The following is a 17911-nucleotide window of genomic DNA, read 5'->3' on the forward strand; positions in this document are numbered from 1 at the left end:
CCCAGCTACTGGCAATGAAGTTAAAAAGGAAAGTGGCAGGGTCTCAAGTTCTGGACATAAAAACAAAGGAGGGTCAAATGATTAGTGATCCTTGTAAGATTTTGGAGAGATTTAAAGGATTCTATCAGGACTTATACTGAAAAGAGGAAATTGTTAGAGAGGAAGATATTGAGGATTATTGGCAGGAATCCACTTGCTATGTTTAATGCTAGTCCAGCAAGAAGTGCTGAACAAGATTACTGGATTTGAAATAGAGGCCACTATCAAATCCCTAAAAGTGAAAATCACCTAGGCAAGATGGGTACCCAGCTCGCTTTTACAATAAATTTTCTAGCTTGCTGGAACTGGATCGAGGAAGAGCACTTGATTTGATCTACTTGGATTTCAGCAAAGCTTTTGATACAGTCCCACATAGGAGGCTTGTACATAAAATGAGCAACTTGGGAGTGAGTGACTGTTGCGTTCGTAGGTCCTAGACAGCTTCACCCCGTTTGCCTCACCTTGTTCACGGCTCCTCCAGCTTACCTTGGGAAAATGGCTACCTCCGCGTCTGCAAGCCGCCCTCTCCAGCGTCCCCAGAACGGCTATGGTGCTGCCTCCCGCCATTCTCCTCCCAAGGGCCTACTACGGTGCGCGCGTACGCGCTACCCACATCTTTATTCCAGCATTGGCGCGAACCTCAAGGGCGTCCCCCTCATGTGACGTCACGCCTTCCGGGTATATAGCCTGTACTTGTTTGCTAGCTCACTGAGTTAACAAGGATTGGTCTTGGCCGGTCTAAGCTACTCTGCCGCTTCCGTGCTGCCGCTGGAAGCTCTCTCTCTGCCCTTCGGGGTATTGACTAACCTGGGTACCCGCTCCTCGGGGGCTCTCTGCTTTATTTCAGGTGCCTTACAGGGATCAGGTGCCTTACAGGGATCAGATACTCGCTCCTCGAGGGCCTGCTCTCCCTGCCTCGGTGCCAGTACCATCTACTTCAGCCTGGTGGAATCGCATACCTACAGCTACCATCTAATGAGTAATCTAACTCTTAGCCTGTCTCATCCACAGCATTGCCTGGCTGGGAAACCTACACCGGAATTCCCCTATACCAACGGGGTGAGAAGGGTCCCCTCTGCCAAGGGTCCTGAGACTGCTAGATCTAGACTATCTCACTACTGCCACCTCTGGTTGTATGCCTCAAGCTGTACAATAAAAGAGCTAATTCTGTGTTTGTGCGTCCTGAGTCTAGCCCAGTACTGTAGCTCCCCATGGGGCTCCTCCCCGTGGGCATGGTCATCTGCCATAGTACCCAAGAATCCACCCAAACACCGCTTAACCATAACAGTGACAAGCTGGTAGCGTGAATTACAAACTGGTTGACCGATAATCTTAAATGGAACTTACTCTGAAGAAAGAGCTGAGTTAAGCAAAGAGACACAGGGATCGGTCTTAGGACCCGTTCTCTTCAATATCTTTTTGAGCGACATTGCGGAAGGGATAGAAGGTAAAGTATTTCTATTTGCAGATGATACTAAGATCTGCAACAGACTGGAGAAGCCTGAAGGAATAGAGAGAATGAAAAGTGATTTAAGAAAGCTGGAAGAGCTGTCGAAGATTTAGCTGCTGAAATTCAATGTGAAAATGTGCAGAGTCATGCATCTGAGATGCGGTAATCCAAAAGATCTGTATGTGATGGGGGGTGAAAGACTGATGTGCATGGACCAAGAGAGGGATCTTAGGATGATAGTGACTGGGGATCTGAAGATAGCAAAGCAATGTGACAAGGTGATAGCTAAAGCCAGAAGAATACTTAACTGCATAGAGAGAGGAATAACCACTAAGACAAAGGAGGTGATAATGCCCTTGTACAGGTCCTTGGTGAGGCCTTCCCTGGAGTATTGTGTTCAATTCTGGAGCCCCTATCTCAAAAAGGATAGAGATAAGATGAAGGCGGTCCAGAGAAGGGCGATGAAAATGGTGTGAGGTCTGTATCGGAAGACCTATGAGGAGAGGCTGAAAGATCTTAATATGTATATCCTGGAAGAGAGGAGGTACAAGGGAGATATGAGACAGACCTTCAGATACCTAAAAGGTTTCAGTGATATATGACCTTTGAACCTTTTCCACTGGAAAGAAAACAATAGAACTAGGGATCACGAAATGAAACAATAGAACTAGGCGTCACGAAATGAAACTTTCTTCATGGAGAGGGTGGTGGAGGCCTGGAATGCCCTTCCAGAGGAGGTGGTAAAAAAAAACAGTCAAAGAATTCAAAGGGGCATGGGATAAACACTGTGGATCCCTAAAGACTAGAGATGGAAATGAGATAAGCGTGGGGGGGTGGGGGATAACTTGATGGTATGGTGGCTACTACCCTTAGCAAAAGGCATGAAGATTACTACCCTTAACCTATATGCTTCAAGAACATAAGAAATTGCCATGCTGGGTCAGACCAAAGGTCCATCAAGCCCAGCATCCTGTTTCCAACAGAGGTCAAACCAGGCCACAAGAACCTGGCAATTATCCAAACACTAAGAAAATCCCATGCTACTGTTGCAATTAATAGCAGTGGCTATTCCCTAAGTAAACTTGATTAATAGCCGTTAATGGACTTCTCCTCCAAGAACTTATTTAAACCTTTTTTGAACCCAGCTACACTAACTGCACTAACCACACCCTCTGGCAACAAATTCCAGAGCTTTATTGTGCGTTGAGTGAAAAAGAATTTTCTCCGATTAGTCTTAAATGTGCTACTTGCTAAATTCATGGAATGCCCCCTAGTCCTTCTATTATTCGAAAGTGTAAATAACCGAGTCACATCTACTTGTTCAAGACCTCTCATGATCTTAAAGACCTCTATCATATCCCCCCCTCAGCTGTCTCTTCTCTAAGCTGAACAGCCCTAACCTCTTCAGCCTTTCCTCATAGGGGAGCTGTTCCATCTCCTTTATCATTTTGGTTGCCCTTCTCTGTACCTTCTCCATCGCAACTATATCTTTTTTGAGATGCAGCTTTTAATGCAACTGCAATATGCTCCTCACTAGACAGCTGAGGGATAAGAGGAACTGGATTCCAACGACAACCAACAGCCCCCACTTCCATGGTCTGGGATACTGTTATGTGGACTTAAGGGGAAAAGCACAGGACTGTTTCTACGCCCGAGTCCTAAATGAAACGATGAAAGCATTCATGCGAGTAACTTGCTGGTGCAGCAGTTACTGGCCTTAACCAATAAGCCTTGATACTTTTGATGCAACTCCAACATTGCTCTCTGCTTTAATGGTAGGGGAAAAGGGGAATTGGATTTAGACAGCAACCTATTAGGGCCCAACTTTTACAATCTGCAGAACTGATAAGAATACGGGGTAACCAGCACAGAGAAGCAGTTACTACCCTTAACCAATAAGCCTAGATGCTTTTGATGCAGCTGCAGCATTGCTCCCTCCTTCGAAGGAGGGGGTGGGGGGTGAAAGGAAAGAGAAATCTGGATTCAGAGACAACCAACACAAGAGAGTTCCAAGGAGGACCAGTCGAATTGAGGCTGATGCAACTGCAACCAGGGTAACCCCAGAACGATAGGGTGCATGGCCTTCTCTAACACAAAGAAGGGAATTGTCTCCATATGGAGGGCTCCAGTGCAAAGAGTCACTGGTTCAGTGCAACAAGTCACATCACCAGGCAAAGGTTCTCCATGGATCGATGATAAAAGTAGTGGAGCTTCTAAAGTAACGAGGGGAATCCTCAAATGTTCCACTAGGCGTCGAAGTATAAAGTTGCCTCCTGCCCCCGAATCCACAAGGGCAAGAGTTTGGGTTGTAGACGGTCCGCAAGTCAGGGAGACTAGCAGAGAGAGAGTGGAGGAGAAGGCGTGTAAGGCCTAAGAACAGTCCTCCTGCAGGACTTAGGCCCGTCTGTTTTCCGGACGAATAGGGCATGTTGTGACATCCTGACCAGCTTGTCTACAGTACATACATAGGCCATGCCTCTTCCGAAGCCTTCTCTCTTTTGAAGCCAAATGACTGCGACCAAGTTGCATCGGTTCTTCTCCACTGGCAATAGGTACTGCTGGAACCATCCGAAGTGCAAGTTTAGCACGAGTCTCCTTCTGAACCGGTCCTTTAGTAGGCTTGAGTTCTTTCACCTTATCACGAAGCCGGTGGTCAATTCTAGTAGCCAAAGCCACTATTTCATCCAGCGAGTCAGGGGTTTCACGAGCAGTAAGCTTGTCCTTCAAGCGGGTATTCAGACCTCTGAAGAAGGGAGTTTTCAGGCATCTAGGTTCCCAGCATAATTCTGTAGCAAGAGTCTTGAACTCTATTGCAAAATCAGCCAGTGGTCGGTTGCCTTGCTTCAGGTCCACCAGGTCAGAACCAGCAAGTCATTTGATCAGGATCATCAAAAACAGATTTAAATAATTCTAGAAATTCATCAATATCCTGCAGGATTGGATCCTTACGTTCCCACAGCATTGAAGCCCAAGACAAGGCCCTTCCATCAAGATAAGATAGAATATAAGTAGTCTTGGCGTAGGCTGTGGGGAAGTGTGCAGGCTGCAATGTGAAATGCATGCAGCAATGGTTTAGGAAACCTCTAGTTCTTTGAATCTCTCCAGAGAAATGAACTGGAGCAGCCAGAGGTACCATAGTCTTTATAGTTACTTCAGGTAACTGACCTTCATTACTGGAAGTAGTGCTTTGCGTCTTCTGTGCTTGTAGCTGATGAAACGCTGAAGTGAGTTTCTCCAATGCGTTTTGTTGTTCAGCAAAGCATTGAGTTGTGCCGGATCCATGGAGTTAGCAATCTGTTATCATTAATGAGGTTTGGGTGGACCCTTGGACACTGTGGCAGCTGAACACGCCCATGGGAGGAACCACAGGTCAGGCTCAGCTTAGGACACACAAACACAGAGATTGATCTTTTATTAGACAATATGATGAAGCCACCAGAGATGGCAGTGGTGAGCAGAGAAGTAACCTGGCTGGGCTAGTATCCCTCAGGTGCTGGAAGAGCGACTCCTCTGGTAGCAGTGCTGTAGTGGAAAGAACTGAGAATAATAAGTACAGAGGGATATGCACAAAGCCCCAGTATGGAGAACCCCAAGATAGGGAGAGCAGGCACTCGAGGAGCAAGTACCTGATCCTGGAGAGCTGAGAGGCTTGAAGGTAATTTTCTCACACAGCGGTTCCACGCAGGAGATGGCACTAGGGCTGGAACGGAGGCAGGCCCTCGAGGAGCGAGTACCTGGTTCCAGGGAACAGCTCTGAGGTGAAGATGGTAGTACTCACTGGTGTTGAAGATAGCGAATCCTTCCAGGCAGAAGAGAAGGTAGGAGCAGGCAGTGAGTCAGGGAACATGGGCCCTCGAGGAGCAAGTACCGGTTTCCTGATAGCGACCTGAAAAGCAGGTGAGGCCTCCCGAGGAGCGGGTTAGCGTTAAGAGTCCAAAGGAAAATTGGAGAGGCAGAGTAGCTGGCTACAGAAAGTGAATCCCATCCGTAAGATACCCCTTGCTAACTCAAAGGCTAGCAAACAAAGTAGGCTTTAAATATCCGGGCAGTGTGACGTCATCACAGGGGAACGCCCCTGAGGTTCGCGCCAAGTAGGAAATAAGAGTGAAGGCTGCACGGCGCACGCGCCCTAAGGTACCAGCAGAGCATGGTGAGAGGCAGCGCCCAAGCCGGTCTGGGGATGCCGGAGAGGATGGCAGGCAGATGCCACGGCAGCCAGGCGTCCATCCATAGCGAGTGGAGGTGCAAAGAAAGAAAGGTAGGCGGAGTGAAGCCATTGGGAAGGGACGGTTGCAACAGACGTCACCTGTGGCCCCCACCATTCGCCTTCCGGCTCCTCCTAGATATGCCGGCAACCCCAAGCAGTTCCATGGGTTCCTCAACCAGTGCTTTATGCACTTTACTCTGCAGCCGGCACAATTTTCTTCAGATGTCGTCAAGACTACGTTTATTCTCTTCCTCCTGGACGGGAAGGCATTGGCTTGGGCCTCTCCCCTGTGGGAGTATGGGGACCCATTTCTTCAGGACCTGCATTTCTTCATCCAGGCATTTGAGCAGATGTTTGATGAGCCTAGCCATTTAGCTGTGACAGGGTCCAACATCTTGAACCTTCGCCAGGGAACCAGGGCCCTCATCGACTACGCCATAGAGTTCCGCACCATGGCAATGGAACTCAGTTGGAGGGAGGATTGTCTGAAGAGCATCTTTTTGGAAGGACTATCCTTGCGTATCAAGGATGAACTGGTAGCCAGAGAGCTTCCCGAGTCCTTGGATGAGCTCATCGACCTGGCCGGGAGGGTTGACCGGCTCCTCCAGCAGCAAGCCCGAGAACTTTGGACTCTACATCACCCCATCACTCTGGCTCCTTCCTACTCTCATCCACTCACCAGCACTGCCTCTGCTCCGGTACGCTCTGATGAGCCCATGCAGCTAGGGCGAAGCCCCCTGACCCTGGAGGAGAGACAACGCTGTCGGGCAATGGACTTATGCCTATATTGTGCCGGGAAAGGTCACTTCCTTGCCCAGTGCCCAGAGAAGCCGGGAAACTCCCGAGCCTAGGACCCATCAGGGAGACGATCCTGGGCTTCACTAATCCTGCTCCCCAACTCATCCTTCCTGTAGTTCTCAGCTCGCATGCCCAGGAATTCCAGACCCAGGCTCTTGTCAGTTCTGGAGCTGGAGGGAAGTTCATCATGAAAAGCCTGGTGGAACATCTAAAGTTACCTACCATCTGGCAGGACTGGCCTCTTGGGATCACCTCAATCTCCAGAGATCCCCTCCCAGGATGAGTCACTGAGACCACGCTTCCCTTGTGTCTTCGCACCGGCCTGCTATATTTGGAGGAAATCACCTTCCATGTGATCGAGAAGGTCTGCCTCCACAGTACGCAGACGTTTCTGATGTCTTCTCAAAGGGAAAGGCAGAGATCCTTCCTGAACACCGCCCCTATGACTGCGCCATCAACTTGACCTCTGGCGCTGTCCCACCGTGCGGAAGAGTGTATCCATCCAGAAACAGAGGTCATGGCACAATACATCAAGGAGAATCTGGAATGGAGTTTTATTTGTCCCTCCACATCTCTGGTGAGAGCGGAATACTTTTTTGTGTCTAAGAAAGAGGGCACCCTTCGGCCCTGTATCGATTACCGGGGCCTCAACGCTATTACTAAAAAGGACCTCTGCCCTCTACCCCTTATTGCAGAATTGCTGGATCGCTTACAAGGGACAAAATCTTCACTAAGCTGGACCTCCGAGGGGCGTCCAACTTGGTCCGCATCAAACCTGGAGAAGAATGGAAGACCGCGTTCAATACTCGCAATGGCCACTGTGAGTACTTGGTCATGCCTTTCAGCTTGTGTAACGTCCCTTCAGTGTTCCAGCACACAGAGATCTCCTATATGATAACGTAGTGGTCTACTTAGACAATGTCCTTATTTTCTACAAGGATCTCTCCTCTCATCAACAGGATGTGCGGCAGGTGCTCCAATGACTGCGGGCCAATCAACTATATGCTAAGCTAGAGAAGTATATCTTCGAACGAGAGTCTTTCCTCTTCCTAGGCTATATTATTTTTAATACCGGCTTCCGCATGGACCCAGAAAAGGTGGCCTGCATCCGGGATTGGCCCCAGTCCTCCGGACTTCGTTCCTTGCAATGGTTTCTTGGCTTTGCCAATTTTTACAGACATTTTATTTCCAACTTTTCCCAATTGGTCGTCCCTCTCACGGCCCTTACCAAGAAAGGGGCTAACCCCAAGGAGTGGCCAGAAGAGGCAATCTCGGCATTCCTCAGACTGAAGTAGGCCTTCTTACAAGAGCATTGTCTTCGCTACCCGGATCCCACCCATCCGTTCATTGTGGAGGTCGACGCTTACGCTATTGCAGTTGGGGCAGTCCTTGCCCAACTCTCTCCTAAAGGGATCCTCCATCCCTGCTCCTATTTCTCACGGAAATTCTCCCCCGCAGAAAGGAATTACGCAATCGGGGATAAAGAACTTCTGGCCATAAAACTGGCCTTTAAAGAATGACGCCAATGGCTAGAAGGGGCACAACACACTGTTACAGTCTACAAAGACCACAAAAACCTAGAACACCTTCGGCACATCCTGCGATTAAATGCCCATCAGGCTCGCTGGTCCCTGGTTTTCTGCCATTTCAACTTCATGGTAAAGTTCAAACTGGCTGAGAAGAACACCAGAGCGGACGCCCTTTCATGGTCCTCCGACCCCAAGGGGAACTTGGACCCTCCTGGATATGTGATTGACCCTGCACGGATTTTGCTGGCTGCCTCCCACGCTATTCCTGCCGGAAAGACTGTGGTTCTCGCTAAGCTTAGACAATGCGTGCTGGAGTGGGCCCATGATTCTCGAGTAGCGGGCCACCCAGGAGGGTCCAAACCCTCGCTTTACTTAAACGATACTATTGGTGGCCCCAGATGGATTGGGATGCAAAGGGCTATGTGGATTGGTGCCCCACCTGCACTCAACAAAAGTCCTTGGAAAGGCAACCTTGTGGGCTGTTACAGCCACTGCCAGCCTCCAAGGAACCCTGAACCCACCTGTCTACCGACTTTGTGGTAGACCTCCCCCTCTCTAGCGGCAACTGCATCATTTGGGTCATCATTGACCGCTTTTCCAAAATGGCCCATTTCACTACACTCCCAGCCTTACCATCTGCCCTGGAGCTAGCTAAGCTGTTCACCACGCACATCTTTCATCTCCAGGGGCTGCCACAGCACATCACCTCAGATCGGGGTGTCCAGTTTACCTCCAAGTACTGGCGGGCCCTCTGTCACAAGTTCAATATCAACTTAGACTTCACCTCGGCTTACCACCCCCATGCGAATAGACAAGTAGAACGTGCGAACCAGACCTTCAAAACCTTTCTCCAGGCATTCATAAACGAAAGGCAAGACAATTGGGCCGTTCTTCTTCCCTGGGTAGTGTTTTCACATAACTCCCACATTAATGCGGCCACTGGATCTTCCCCGTTCCTTTTAGTATATGGGAGACAACCACTTCCACCACTCCACCTACCCTTGGTCGTCCCTTCGCCGGCGGCCCAACTGACTGTGCAGGAGCTCCACGATCTTTGGATCCAAACCGAAGACATGATTCAAAAGACAGCTCAGAAAGCACAGTATTTCACTGATAGACACCGGCGCCCCGCTCCCCAGTTTAGACTTGAGGATAAAGTCTGGCTGAGTACCCGTAACATCCGCCTTCGAGTCCCTTCCATAACGCTAGCATATTGGCCCGTTCTCCATCCTGCCACAGATCAGCCCTGTCACCTACCAACTCCAGCTCTCCACAACCTTTAGGATCCATGACTTTTTCCATGTCTCTCTTCTCAAACCAGTGGTCTTCTCCTGGCCCTCCAGGGGGACCCCAGTAAAAGAAGTATTGGATGGTCGCCACAGGAACAAGAGATGGGAGTATCTATTATCCTGGGAGGGATATGGCCCAGAGGAAAATTCTTGGGAGCCAGCATTCAACATTTTGGATAAAAAACTTCTCCAAAGCTTTCACTCTCTACACCCTAGGAAGCCAAACCCCTGGGAGGGGTGTAGAGGAGGGTGTACTGTTGTGAGAGCTGGCCAGAGCACCACATAGCCAGCCACACTCACCCTCCAAACCAGCCCTGCCTGACCTCCAGCACCCCGAAGCCGCCACTGCTGCGTCCTTTCCACGCGGTGGGGAGTTGGCACTGTCGCCGCCACACCGCCGCGCTGCCAGTCTCTGCCCTCCCTAGGCACGTGCGCGTGCAGTCCCCCTCAGTACTTAAAGGAGACGCGGTGGGAAAACTTCCCACAGTCCCAGATGACTACGTCAGCAGGGAGGCCCTATTTTAGGCAGCCCCTGTTGCTCTAACATTGCCTCAGCAAAAGGTCACTCTCTTCTGAGATTTTGAGTTGCTTCTCTGTTGTTCCTGCTTCTCGGTTGTTCCTGTTCCAGTCCCTGCTCTTCCTCTCCTCCCTGTGCTCCCGCCCCGTATCCGCACTCCTGCCCCTTGGATGGTTCTTCTGGCTTCGACCCTGGTATGGTCTTCGGATTTCATCTGTCTGCTGCCCGTCCTGACCTTCGGCTTGCTCTCTGGATTTCGTCTGTCTGCTGCCCGTCCTGACCTTCAGCTTGTTCCCTGTATTTGCCTATCTACTGCCTGCCCCTGACCTCAGCCTGTCTGATTCTGCCTTCGCCTGTCATCATCCTAGATTCGTCGCTCAGAGACCCACGCCTAAGTCCAGTCGGCGATGGTACCCAAGGGCTCAACCTGTGGGGAACGAGGGTTGGTAGTAGTGAAGGTCCAGTGGGTTCTCTGCACCACTCTGCTCTGCCTGTCGACGATGGAGACCCGCGGAAGGGACCTCCCTCCGCTGGTAGCATCAACCCCGCCTCGGCCCAAGGGTCCATATTGCAACACATACCAACAGGAACCGAAATCAAGTGAAAGTCAGGGAAGGCAGCAATCAGGCAAGGTAAAAGCTTGTTCCAAGTCTGCACTGAGAAGACAGTCTGAAGAGGCTGACAGGAAGTGGGAACAAAGGGGTCAGGATGGCAAGGCTGGGACGAGGCAGGAAATGGAGATGAAGGCAAGAGCTGGAGACAAGGGCTGGAACTGGTGTCAAAGGCAGAAGCTGGAAAAAGGGCTGGAACTCAGCAACACCCAATGCAGGCAAGAGCACTACAGGTAACCTGTTGCTGAATGAGAAATTTTCCCATGCACATGCTCATGTGCGAGGCCTCCGCAAGGAAGAAGAAGCAGCACAGGTCAGGAGACCTGCACCGCTCCACACGGCGATCCACCCGGGGTAAGAGACCCCCTTACCTCGATCTTCACCGCGCCACCGTCCAGCTCCCACCGCCTCGAGGCTGCCGGAAACCCCATCTACTCGGCTCGCCGGCCAATTGGAGGCCCCGAACCCCTGGAAGAGGCAGCCCTTTAAATTTAGGGCCATCACCTCGGCGCCATCCTTCCAGGCTGCCCCCCCCCCCTAACAAAGTGGCTCACTTGACTTCTACCAGAGAATGGGCTTTCTCTACAGCGGGACCTTCCATCTGGAATGCCATACCACCGGACATCAGACAAGAATCCTGTCTTCTGTCTTTCAAAAAAAAAACTTAAGACATGGTTATTCAGACAAGCTTTCCCCTAATCTAGGCCAGCATCTTGCCATGCCACAGATCAGATGTAGGCTCCAATACCTGCCATCTCTTTAGTTGTAATTAGTTATTGAGTTTTTCTTTCCCCCTCTGCTTATCACCTCCTAGTTACATCCCCCTGTTTTATTGTAACTTTCCGCTCCTTCTGGTTATGGTTAACGTTATAATGCTTCTGTTCCCTGTAACCGATTTGATTTGATCTGTATCATGAAAGTTGGTAAAGAAAAGCTTTAAATAAATAAATAAATAAATGTAAAGCACAATTTTGCACACAAAAATGGCTTTTAAAATTACCTTCAGTTTGGAACTGATGTATTAAGAACAGCAACAAGAACATCTAGCTTGTCAGTAATATAAAGATATCCTAAATAAAGCAGTAAGAATGCATTAAATATTTATGGGATCAGCGATCATGCAAATAATACCCTTTTCATCTTCATGCATGTAGATTCAAAAACTTTACATGAACAATATCATGGTTGGATGATCCAGGCATTTTTCAGGTGCTTATGTTTCTAATTTATTGCTTTATATTGGCTGCAAAAATGGTTTTGAATCATGTCATTTATGAAAATTTAAAGTGTAAATAGAAGCATGAAAGCTGTGGCACTTACAGCTTCCTGTAGGTCTTCTCTCTTGTCTGCTCTTTGTGCCTCTTTACTCGTGACTATAGGTTCTTCGCTGATTGCTTCCTTTGATACCTTTGCATATACACTTGGTCGCCTGCCAACTCGGATATGAGCGCTCTCAGTTGCGTGAACAAGATGACGTACTGAAGTCTTTTTCCCCGGGATAAGTGTTTCTTTTCCATTTGCTAGCTCCCTCTCGTGTCCTTCGGCATCTATGACTTGCTGTTGCGGATGGAATTCAATTTGTTGTCCAGACTTCTTAGATGGTTTCCCAACACCTTTCTGATCAGATGACTTACTGCTTGTCTTGCGCCCTTTGCTTTCTGAAGATGGTTTTATAGTTGGTAGCTCTTCACTCTTATCCTTTTTAGCTGCTAGTTGTTCTGTGCTAGGCATTTTGCTGTCAGTGGTAGAAGCACTTTTGGAACTTGTACGTCTGTACCTGGTCACTGTCGTATCCGCAGACACTGTCTTTCCACTTTCAGCTGTCGATGGCCTTGAGACTGTTTTGATTAATTTAAGCTCTTCTTTTGCCCTTGCAGCTTCCTATGAAGGAATATATACAAACAGCAATCTTTTATAACAATAATGACTGGCATTCAGAAATTAAACTGTAAGCCTCTTTCTTTATCCTTCCCCCAGAAAACCCTCAACTCTGACAGCAAAGCCAGTAGCAAAGCAGCAGAGTTAGAGGGCAATGAAGAGTATAGAAGCAATTTTCCTACCCTCCCCACAAAATACATCCCATTATTTAGTTATAGTTACTGCTTAGTTCGATGTAAACCCAGTTGATTTGATTTGTATCAAGAAAGTCGGTATATAAAAGCCTTTAATATATAGAAACATAGAAACATATAATAAATAAATTATTTAAATGCTCCAAAAAGCAAAGAGCAATAATCCAATGCACCCCCTCCAAGTAAAATCTGAGCTACATCACAGCATGACAGTGTTATATAGATAATGAAAGAATACACTATTCAACAAGGGCTCCTGTCTTTATATGCACAAAAAAACAAATAATTTCAATCAGGGAGTTTGAAAAATAATAAACTGGGTGATAGGTTGATTAAATAACAGGACAGAAAAAATGTTGGTCAATGGGGTCCACTTGTGAAAGAAAATGACTAGCAAATTGTCACAGTGATCAGCATTAGCCCAGTCCTCTTCACTGTCTTTATAAATGACAATGTAGAAAAGCTAGATGATGTTCCTAATCAAGATGATATGAAAATCTGATCTAGAGTATACATGCCAGGGAAGACAGATCAGATGAAAGGTGACTTTAAAAACTGGAAGAAAGGTTGAAGGTTCACAAACTGCTCTATAATTTAAAAAAATGCATTTGGGCTCAGAAATACAAGGGTAAATACCATTGTGGAGGGGAAGAACCTGCAGAAAAACAATTGGGGATCATCAGTTCTGATGATTTCAAAATAGCCAGTCCATATGAGAAAATTGTTGGGAAAGCCAACCATTACCTGGGTGCTTACAGGTCCCATTCTTTGAATGAAGGAAGTAATATTACCTCTGTAAATGTTTTTGGTAAGAGCCCTACCTTGCACTTTTAAAGACCTGGAGGTCCATATTAAAAAATAATTTAGATGTATAACTTAAATGTATACATCTAAATGGCAAAAATGGCATTCTCTGTCCCTTATCCCGCTAAATACTAGTTATCTGGCTAGAATTTAGTTGGATAAGTTAGGGGTATGCAGGGGGCATATCTGGGAGGATTTGAGTTAGCTGGGTAAGTTAGCCGGCTAATTCTGTTATTCAGTTAGTCGAATCACTTATTGGCTAACTCGGGTTGGCCTGTAGACCTGTCCTAAAGTTAGCCAGATAAACTTATACATATAAATTTAAGATAGACAGGTTTATATATAGCACTAGTTAACCGGATAGGTTTATCCAGCTAACTAGCTGAGCCACACAGCAGCTGAATATGTACCACCACATACACAAAAAGTCATTGATAAGGTATAGGCAATTCAAAGGAAGTCCATCCAAACGATGCATGGTCTGCACTACAAACTATGGCCTGGATTTATCAAAATGTGGTATTGCATGTGATAGCAAAAGGGGTGTGGTTTATGCAAATTGCAATAACATTAGACTTTGAGAGAGAGAGAGAGACTGGCCATGATGTCATCTCCCTAGACAGGTATTTGTATCCCTATGGCAGGCCCACCTAGTAACTCGAGGTGAGGGTTAGGTATTAGTGTAGGGTATTAGGGGCCACTTTGACATTCAAAGTGAGACGTACGGACAGAACAGTGGTCTCTTGTGAAGATTTGATGATCTTCGGAGTGAGGAAACTCACTCCAAGATGAGATTTGTGCAATGTCCTCTCAACCTAGCTTGACGGACTCTCATTTGTGATGGTAAATGGAGCCTTCTCTGAAGAGAGAGCGGTTTTAAGTGGTGTGCCGCAAGGATCGGTGTTGGGACCGGTCCTGTTCAATATCTTTGTGAGCGACATTGCGGACGGGATAGAAGGTAAGGTTTGTCTTTTTGCGGATGACACTAAGATCTGCAACAGAGTGGACACGCCGGAAGGAGTGGAGAGAATGAGACGGGATCTAAGGAAACTGGAAGAGTGGTCGAAGATATGGCAGCTGAGATTCAATGCCAAGAAGTGCAAAGTCATGCATATGGGGAGTGGAAATCCGAATGAACTGTACTCGATGGGGGGGGAAAGGCTGATGTGCACGGAGCAGGAGAGGGACCTTGGGGTGATAGTGTCTAATGATGTGAAGACAGCAAAACAATGCGACAAGGCGATAGCAAAAGCCAGAAGAATGCTAGGCTGCATAGAGAGAGGAATATCGAGTAAGAAAAGGGAAGTGATTATTCCCTTGTACAGGTCCTTGGTGAGGCCTCACCTGGAGTACTGTGTTCAGTTCTGGAGACCGTATCTACAAAAAGACAAAGACAAGATGGAAGCGGTACAGAGAAGGGCGACCAGGAAGGTGGAGGATCTTCATAGGATGACGTACGAGGAGAGATTGAAGAATCTAAATATGTACACCCTGGAGGAGAGGAGGAGCAGAGGTGATATGATACAGACTTTCAGATACTTGAAAGGTTTTAATGATCCAAAAACAACGACAAACCTCTTCCGTAGGAAAATAATCAGCAGAACCAGGGGTCATGATTTGAGGCTCCAGGGAGGAAGATTCAGAACCAATGTCAGGAAGTATTTCTTCACGGAGAGGGTGGTGGATGCCTGGAATGCCCTTCCGGAGGAAGTGGTGAAGACCAGAACTGTGAAAGACTTCAAAGGGGCGTGGGATAAACACTGCGGATCCATAAAGTCAAGAGGCCGCCAATGAAGAGTGGGTGACTCGCCAGAATGATGGCTATTGACACAATACCCTTATTAAATAAACATACACATGCTTACTGTGACTCCTACATCGCTCTAAGCTTCAACAGCAAGAGGTAATGGAAAAAAGGATTTGCACTCACAAAGAGGGGAGTAGCTGGCTTGTTACGGCGGTTACTACCCCAAACCAAATATGCCTGATACTTCACTTTCAATGCATATACAGCATAGCTCTCTGCTTCAACGGCAGGGGAGAAGAATAACTGATACTTCACACATCCAGCAGAGCTCTCTGCTACAACGGCAAGGGAGAAGAAAAAGGGTTCGCACTCAAAACGCGGGGAGTAGCTGGCTTGTTACGGCGGTTACTACCCCAAACCAAATGTGCCTGATACTTCACTTTCCATGCATATCCAGCATGGTTCTCTGCTGCATCGGCATGGGAGAAAGACTGATACATCACGCATTTCCAGCATAGCTCTCTGCTTCAACGGCAGGGGAAAAAAAAAAATTAACAAACAAACAAACAACAAACAACGGCAGGGGGAAAAAAAAAACAAAAACAAAAAACTGATGCTTCACGCATATCCTGCATAGCTTCAACGACAGGGGTGAAGAAAAAAAGGATTCGCAATCACAAAGCGAGGAGTAGCTGGCTTGTTACGGCGGTTACTACCCCAAACCAAATGTGCCTGATACTTCACTTTCAATGCATATCCAGCATGGCTCTCTGCTTCTACAGCAGGGGAGAAGTAAAAAAAAACCAACAAGAGCTGTACAACATAGTCTAGGTAAAACAAATAAGCATGGGTGTAGCTTGCTTATCGCGGCGGTTACTGCCCCTACTACCCCTAACTAATCAAGCTAGATATTTCACTTGCATGCAGCTCCATCACTGCTCTCTACATTAATGGTGGGGGTGGAAGGGAAATAGAACAAGGAGCTAAGAGTAACAGATAAGAATGAGAGAAAAAATGTGTGAGGCTTGCTGGGCAGACTGGATGGGCCATTCGGTCTTCTTCTGCCGTCATTTCTATGTTTCTATGTTTCTATGTTTCTACTGGGGAACATCAAGCTAGGTTGAGAGAACGTACGTCTCACTTTGAATGTCAAAGAAATTGCCATACTGGATCAGACGAAGGGTCCATCAAGTCCAGCATCCTGTTTCCAATAGTGGCCAATCCAGGCTACAAGTACCCAAACACTAAGTAGATCCCATGCTACTGATGCCAGTAATAGCAGTGGCTATTCTCTAAGACAACTTGATTAATAGCATTTAATGGACTTCTCCTCCATGAACTTATCCAAACCTTTTTTAAATCCATCTACACTAACTGCACTAACAACATCTTCTGGCAACAAATTCCAGAGCTTAATTGTGCATTGAGAGAAAAAGAATTTTCTCCGATTAGTTTTAAATGTGTTGCTTGCCAACTTCATGGAGTGCCTCCTAGTCCTTCTATTATCCAAAAGACTAAATAACCAATTCACATTTACCCATTCTAGACCTCTCATGATTTTAAAGACCTCTATCATATCCCTCCACAGCCATCTCTTCTCCAAGCTGAACAGCCCTAACCTTTTTAGCCTTTCCTCATAAGGGAGCTTTTCCATCCCCTTTATCATTTTGGTTGCCTTCTCTGTACCTTCTCCATCGAAACTATATATTTTTCTGAGATGCGGCAACCAGAATTGTACACAGTCATCAAGGTGCGGTCTCACCATGGAGTGATACAGAGGCATTATGACATTTTCTGTTTTATTCACCATTCCCTTCCTAATTGTTAGGTTTTGTAGGTTTCATGGACTCTCGGCCCGAAGTGGGAGTTGACTCTCCCTGTGGGGTTGAGCCCCACAGGGCCCCATCGTCGGGAAGTGAGGTGGAATGGAAACACTGGCGATTGGACCACGGCTGTGGCCCAGGAGCAAGGAGGAGTAGAATAGTTGTCTGTGTCACAGCCACATGATCGCAGACACCTGCACCGAGGCAATACTGCGGGATGCCCTGAGGAGCGGGGTCTGAAGGAATAGTCCAAAGTATTGCAATGCCGAGCAGGTCAGGAGACAGGATAACCAGAGGAAGGATCTCCAAGGCTGAGATGCCCAGAGCAGGCCCATGGAGCGGGGAAGCATGGGGACAGGCTCTCTGATGTAGTAACGCTGAAACTGCCCCGAGGAGCAGGGAAGTGTGGAGATAGGGTCTCTAGAGTAGTAGCATAGGGATTGCCCTGAGGAACTTTCAGAGTCAAGTTCCTGAGGAACTTTCAGAGTCAAGTTTACTCTTTTCAAGTCCAGGATGGGTCGGAACGTGCATTCCTTTTGGGAACTATGAAATAGATGGAGTAGCGTCCAGATCCTTGTTCGTCTGGGGGAATGGGGACAATGGCTCCTAGCTGACAAAGTTGTCGGATGGTGGCCCTCACTGCTAGCACCTTCTCCTGGTACGAGCACAGGCACACCAAAAAGCAGTCTCTTAGCAGCTGAGCAAACTGTAAGCCGTAACTATCTTATCACATTTAGGACCAACTGGTCCGAAGTTACCTTGTTCCACTCCTCATAAAACAGGGAGAGATGGCCTCCTATCCGCTGAACTGAGGAGTGGACCAGCCTTGCCTCATTGGGAAGACTTGGCACCACTTTCTCCCTGGGAAGAGCCATCTCTGCCGGATCAACGGCCTCAAAAGGACTGAGACCAGGACTGGAGACTTGTCTCGGGGACGGACCCAAGGATCTGGACCCCCAGAATCTCAGATTCCCTTTGAAGCGGGGGACAAGAGGACGGGAAGTTTTTGCCTTTTGGCCTGCCTC

The 17911-nt window shown here is 47.7% G+C and overlaps 1 protein-coding gene across 1 annotated transcript in view; it reads right to left on the reverse strand.

Annotated features, from left to right (window-relative positions):
- CCDC7 (coiled-coil domain containing 7) overlaps window positions 1–17911 on the reverse strand; it is an 820938-nt gene that overhangs the window by 307547 nt on the left and 495480 nt on the right. Inside the window, exon 17 of the mRNA XM_029587039.1 lies at window positions 11761–12321. Coding sequence (XP_029442899.1) covers window positions 11761–12321 — 561 coding nt within the window. The remainder of the gene's footprint in view (window positions 1–11760; window positions 12322–17911) is intronic.

This window comes from Rhinatrema bivittatum, chromosome 2 (genome assembly GCF_901001135.1).
Source record: "Rhinatrema bivittatum chromosome 2, aRhiBiv1.1, whole genome shotgun sequence".
Classification (NCBI taxonomy): Eukaryota; Metazoa; Chordata; class Amphibia; order Gymnophiona; family Rhinatrematidae; genus Rhinatrema; species Rhinatrema bivittatum.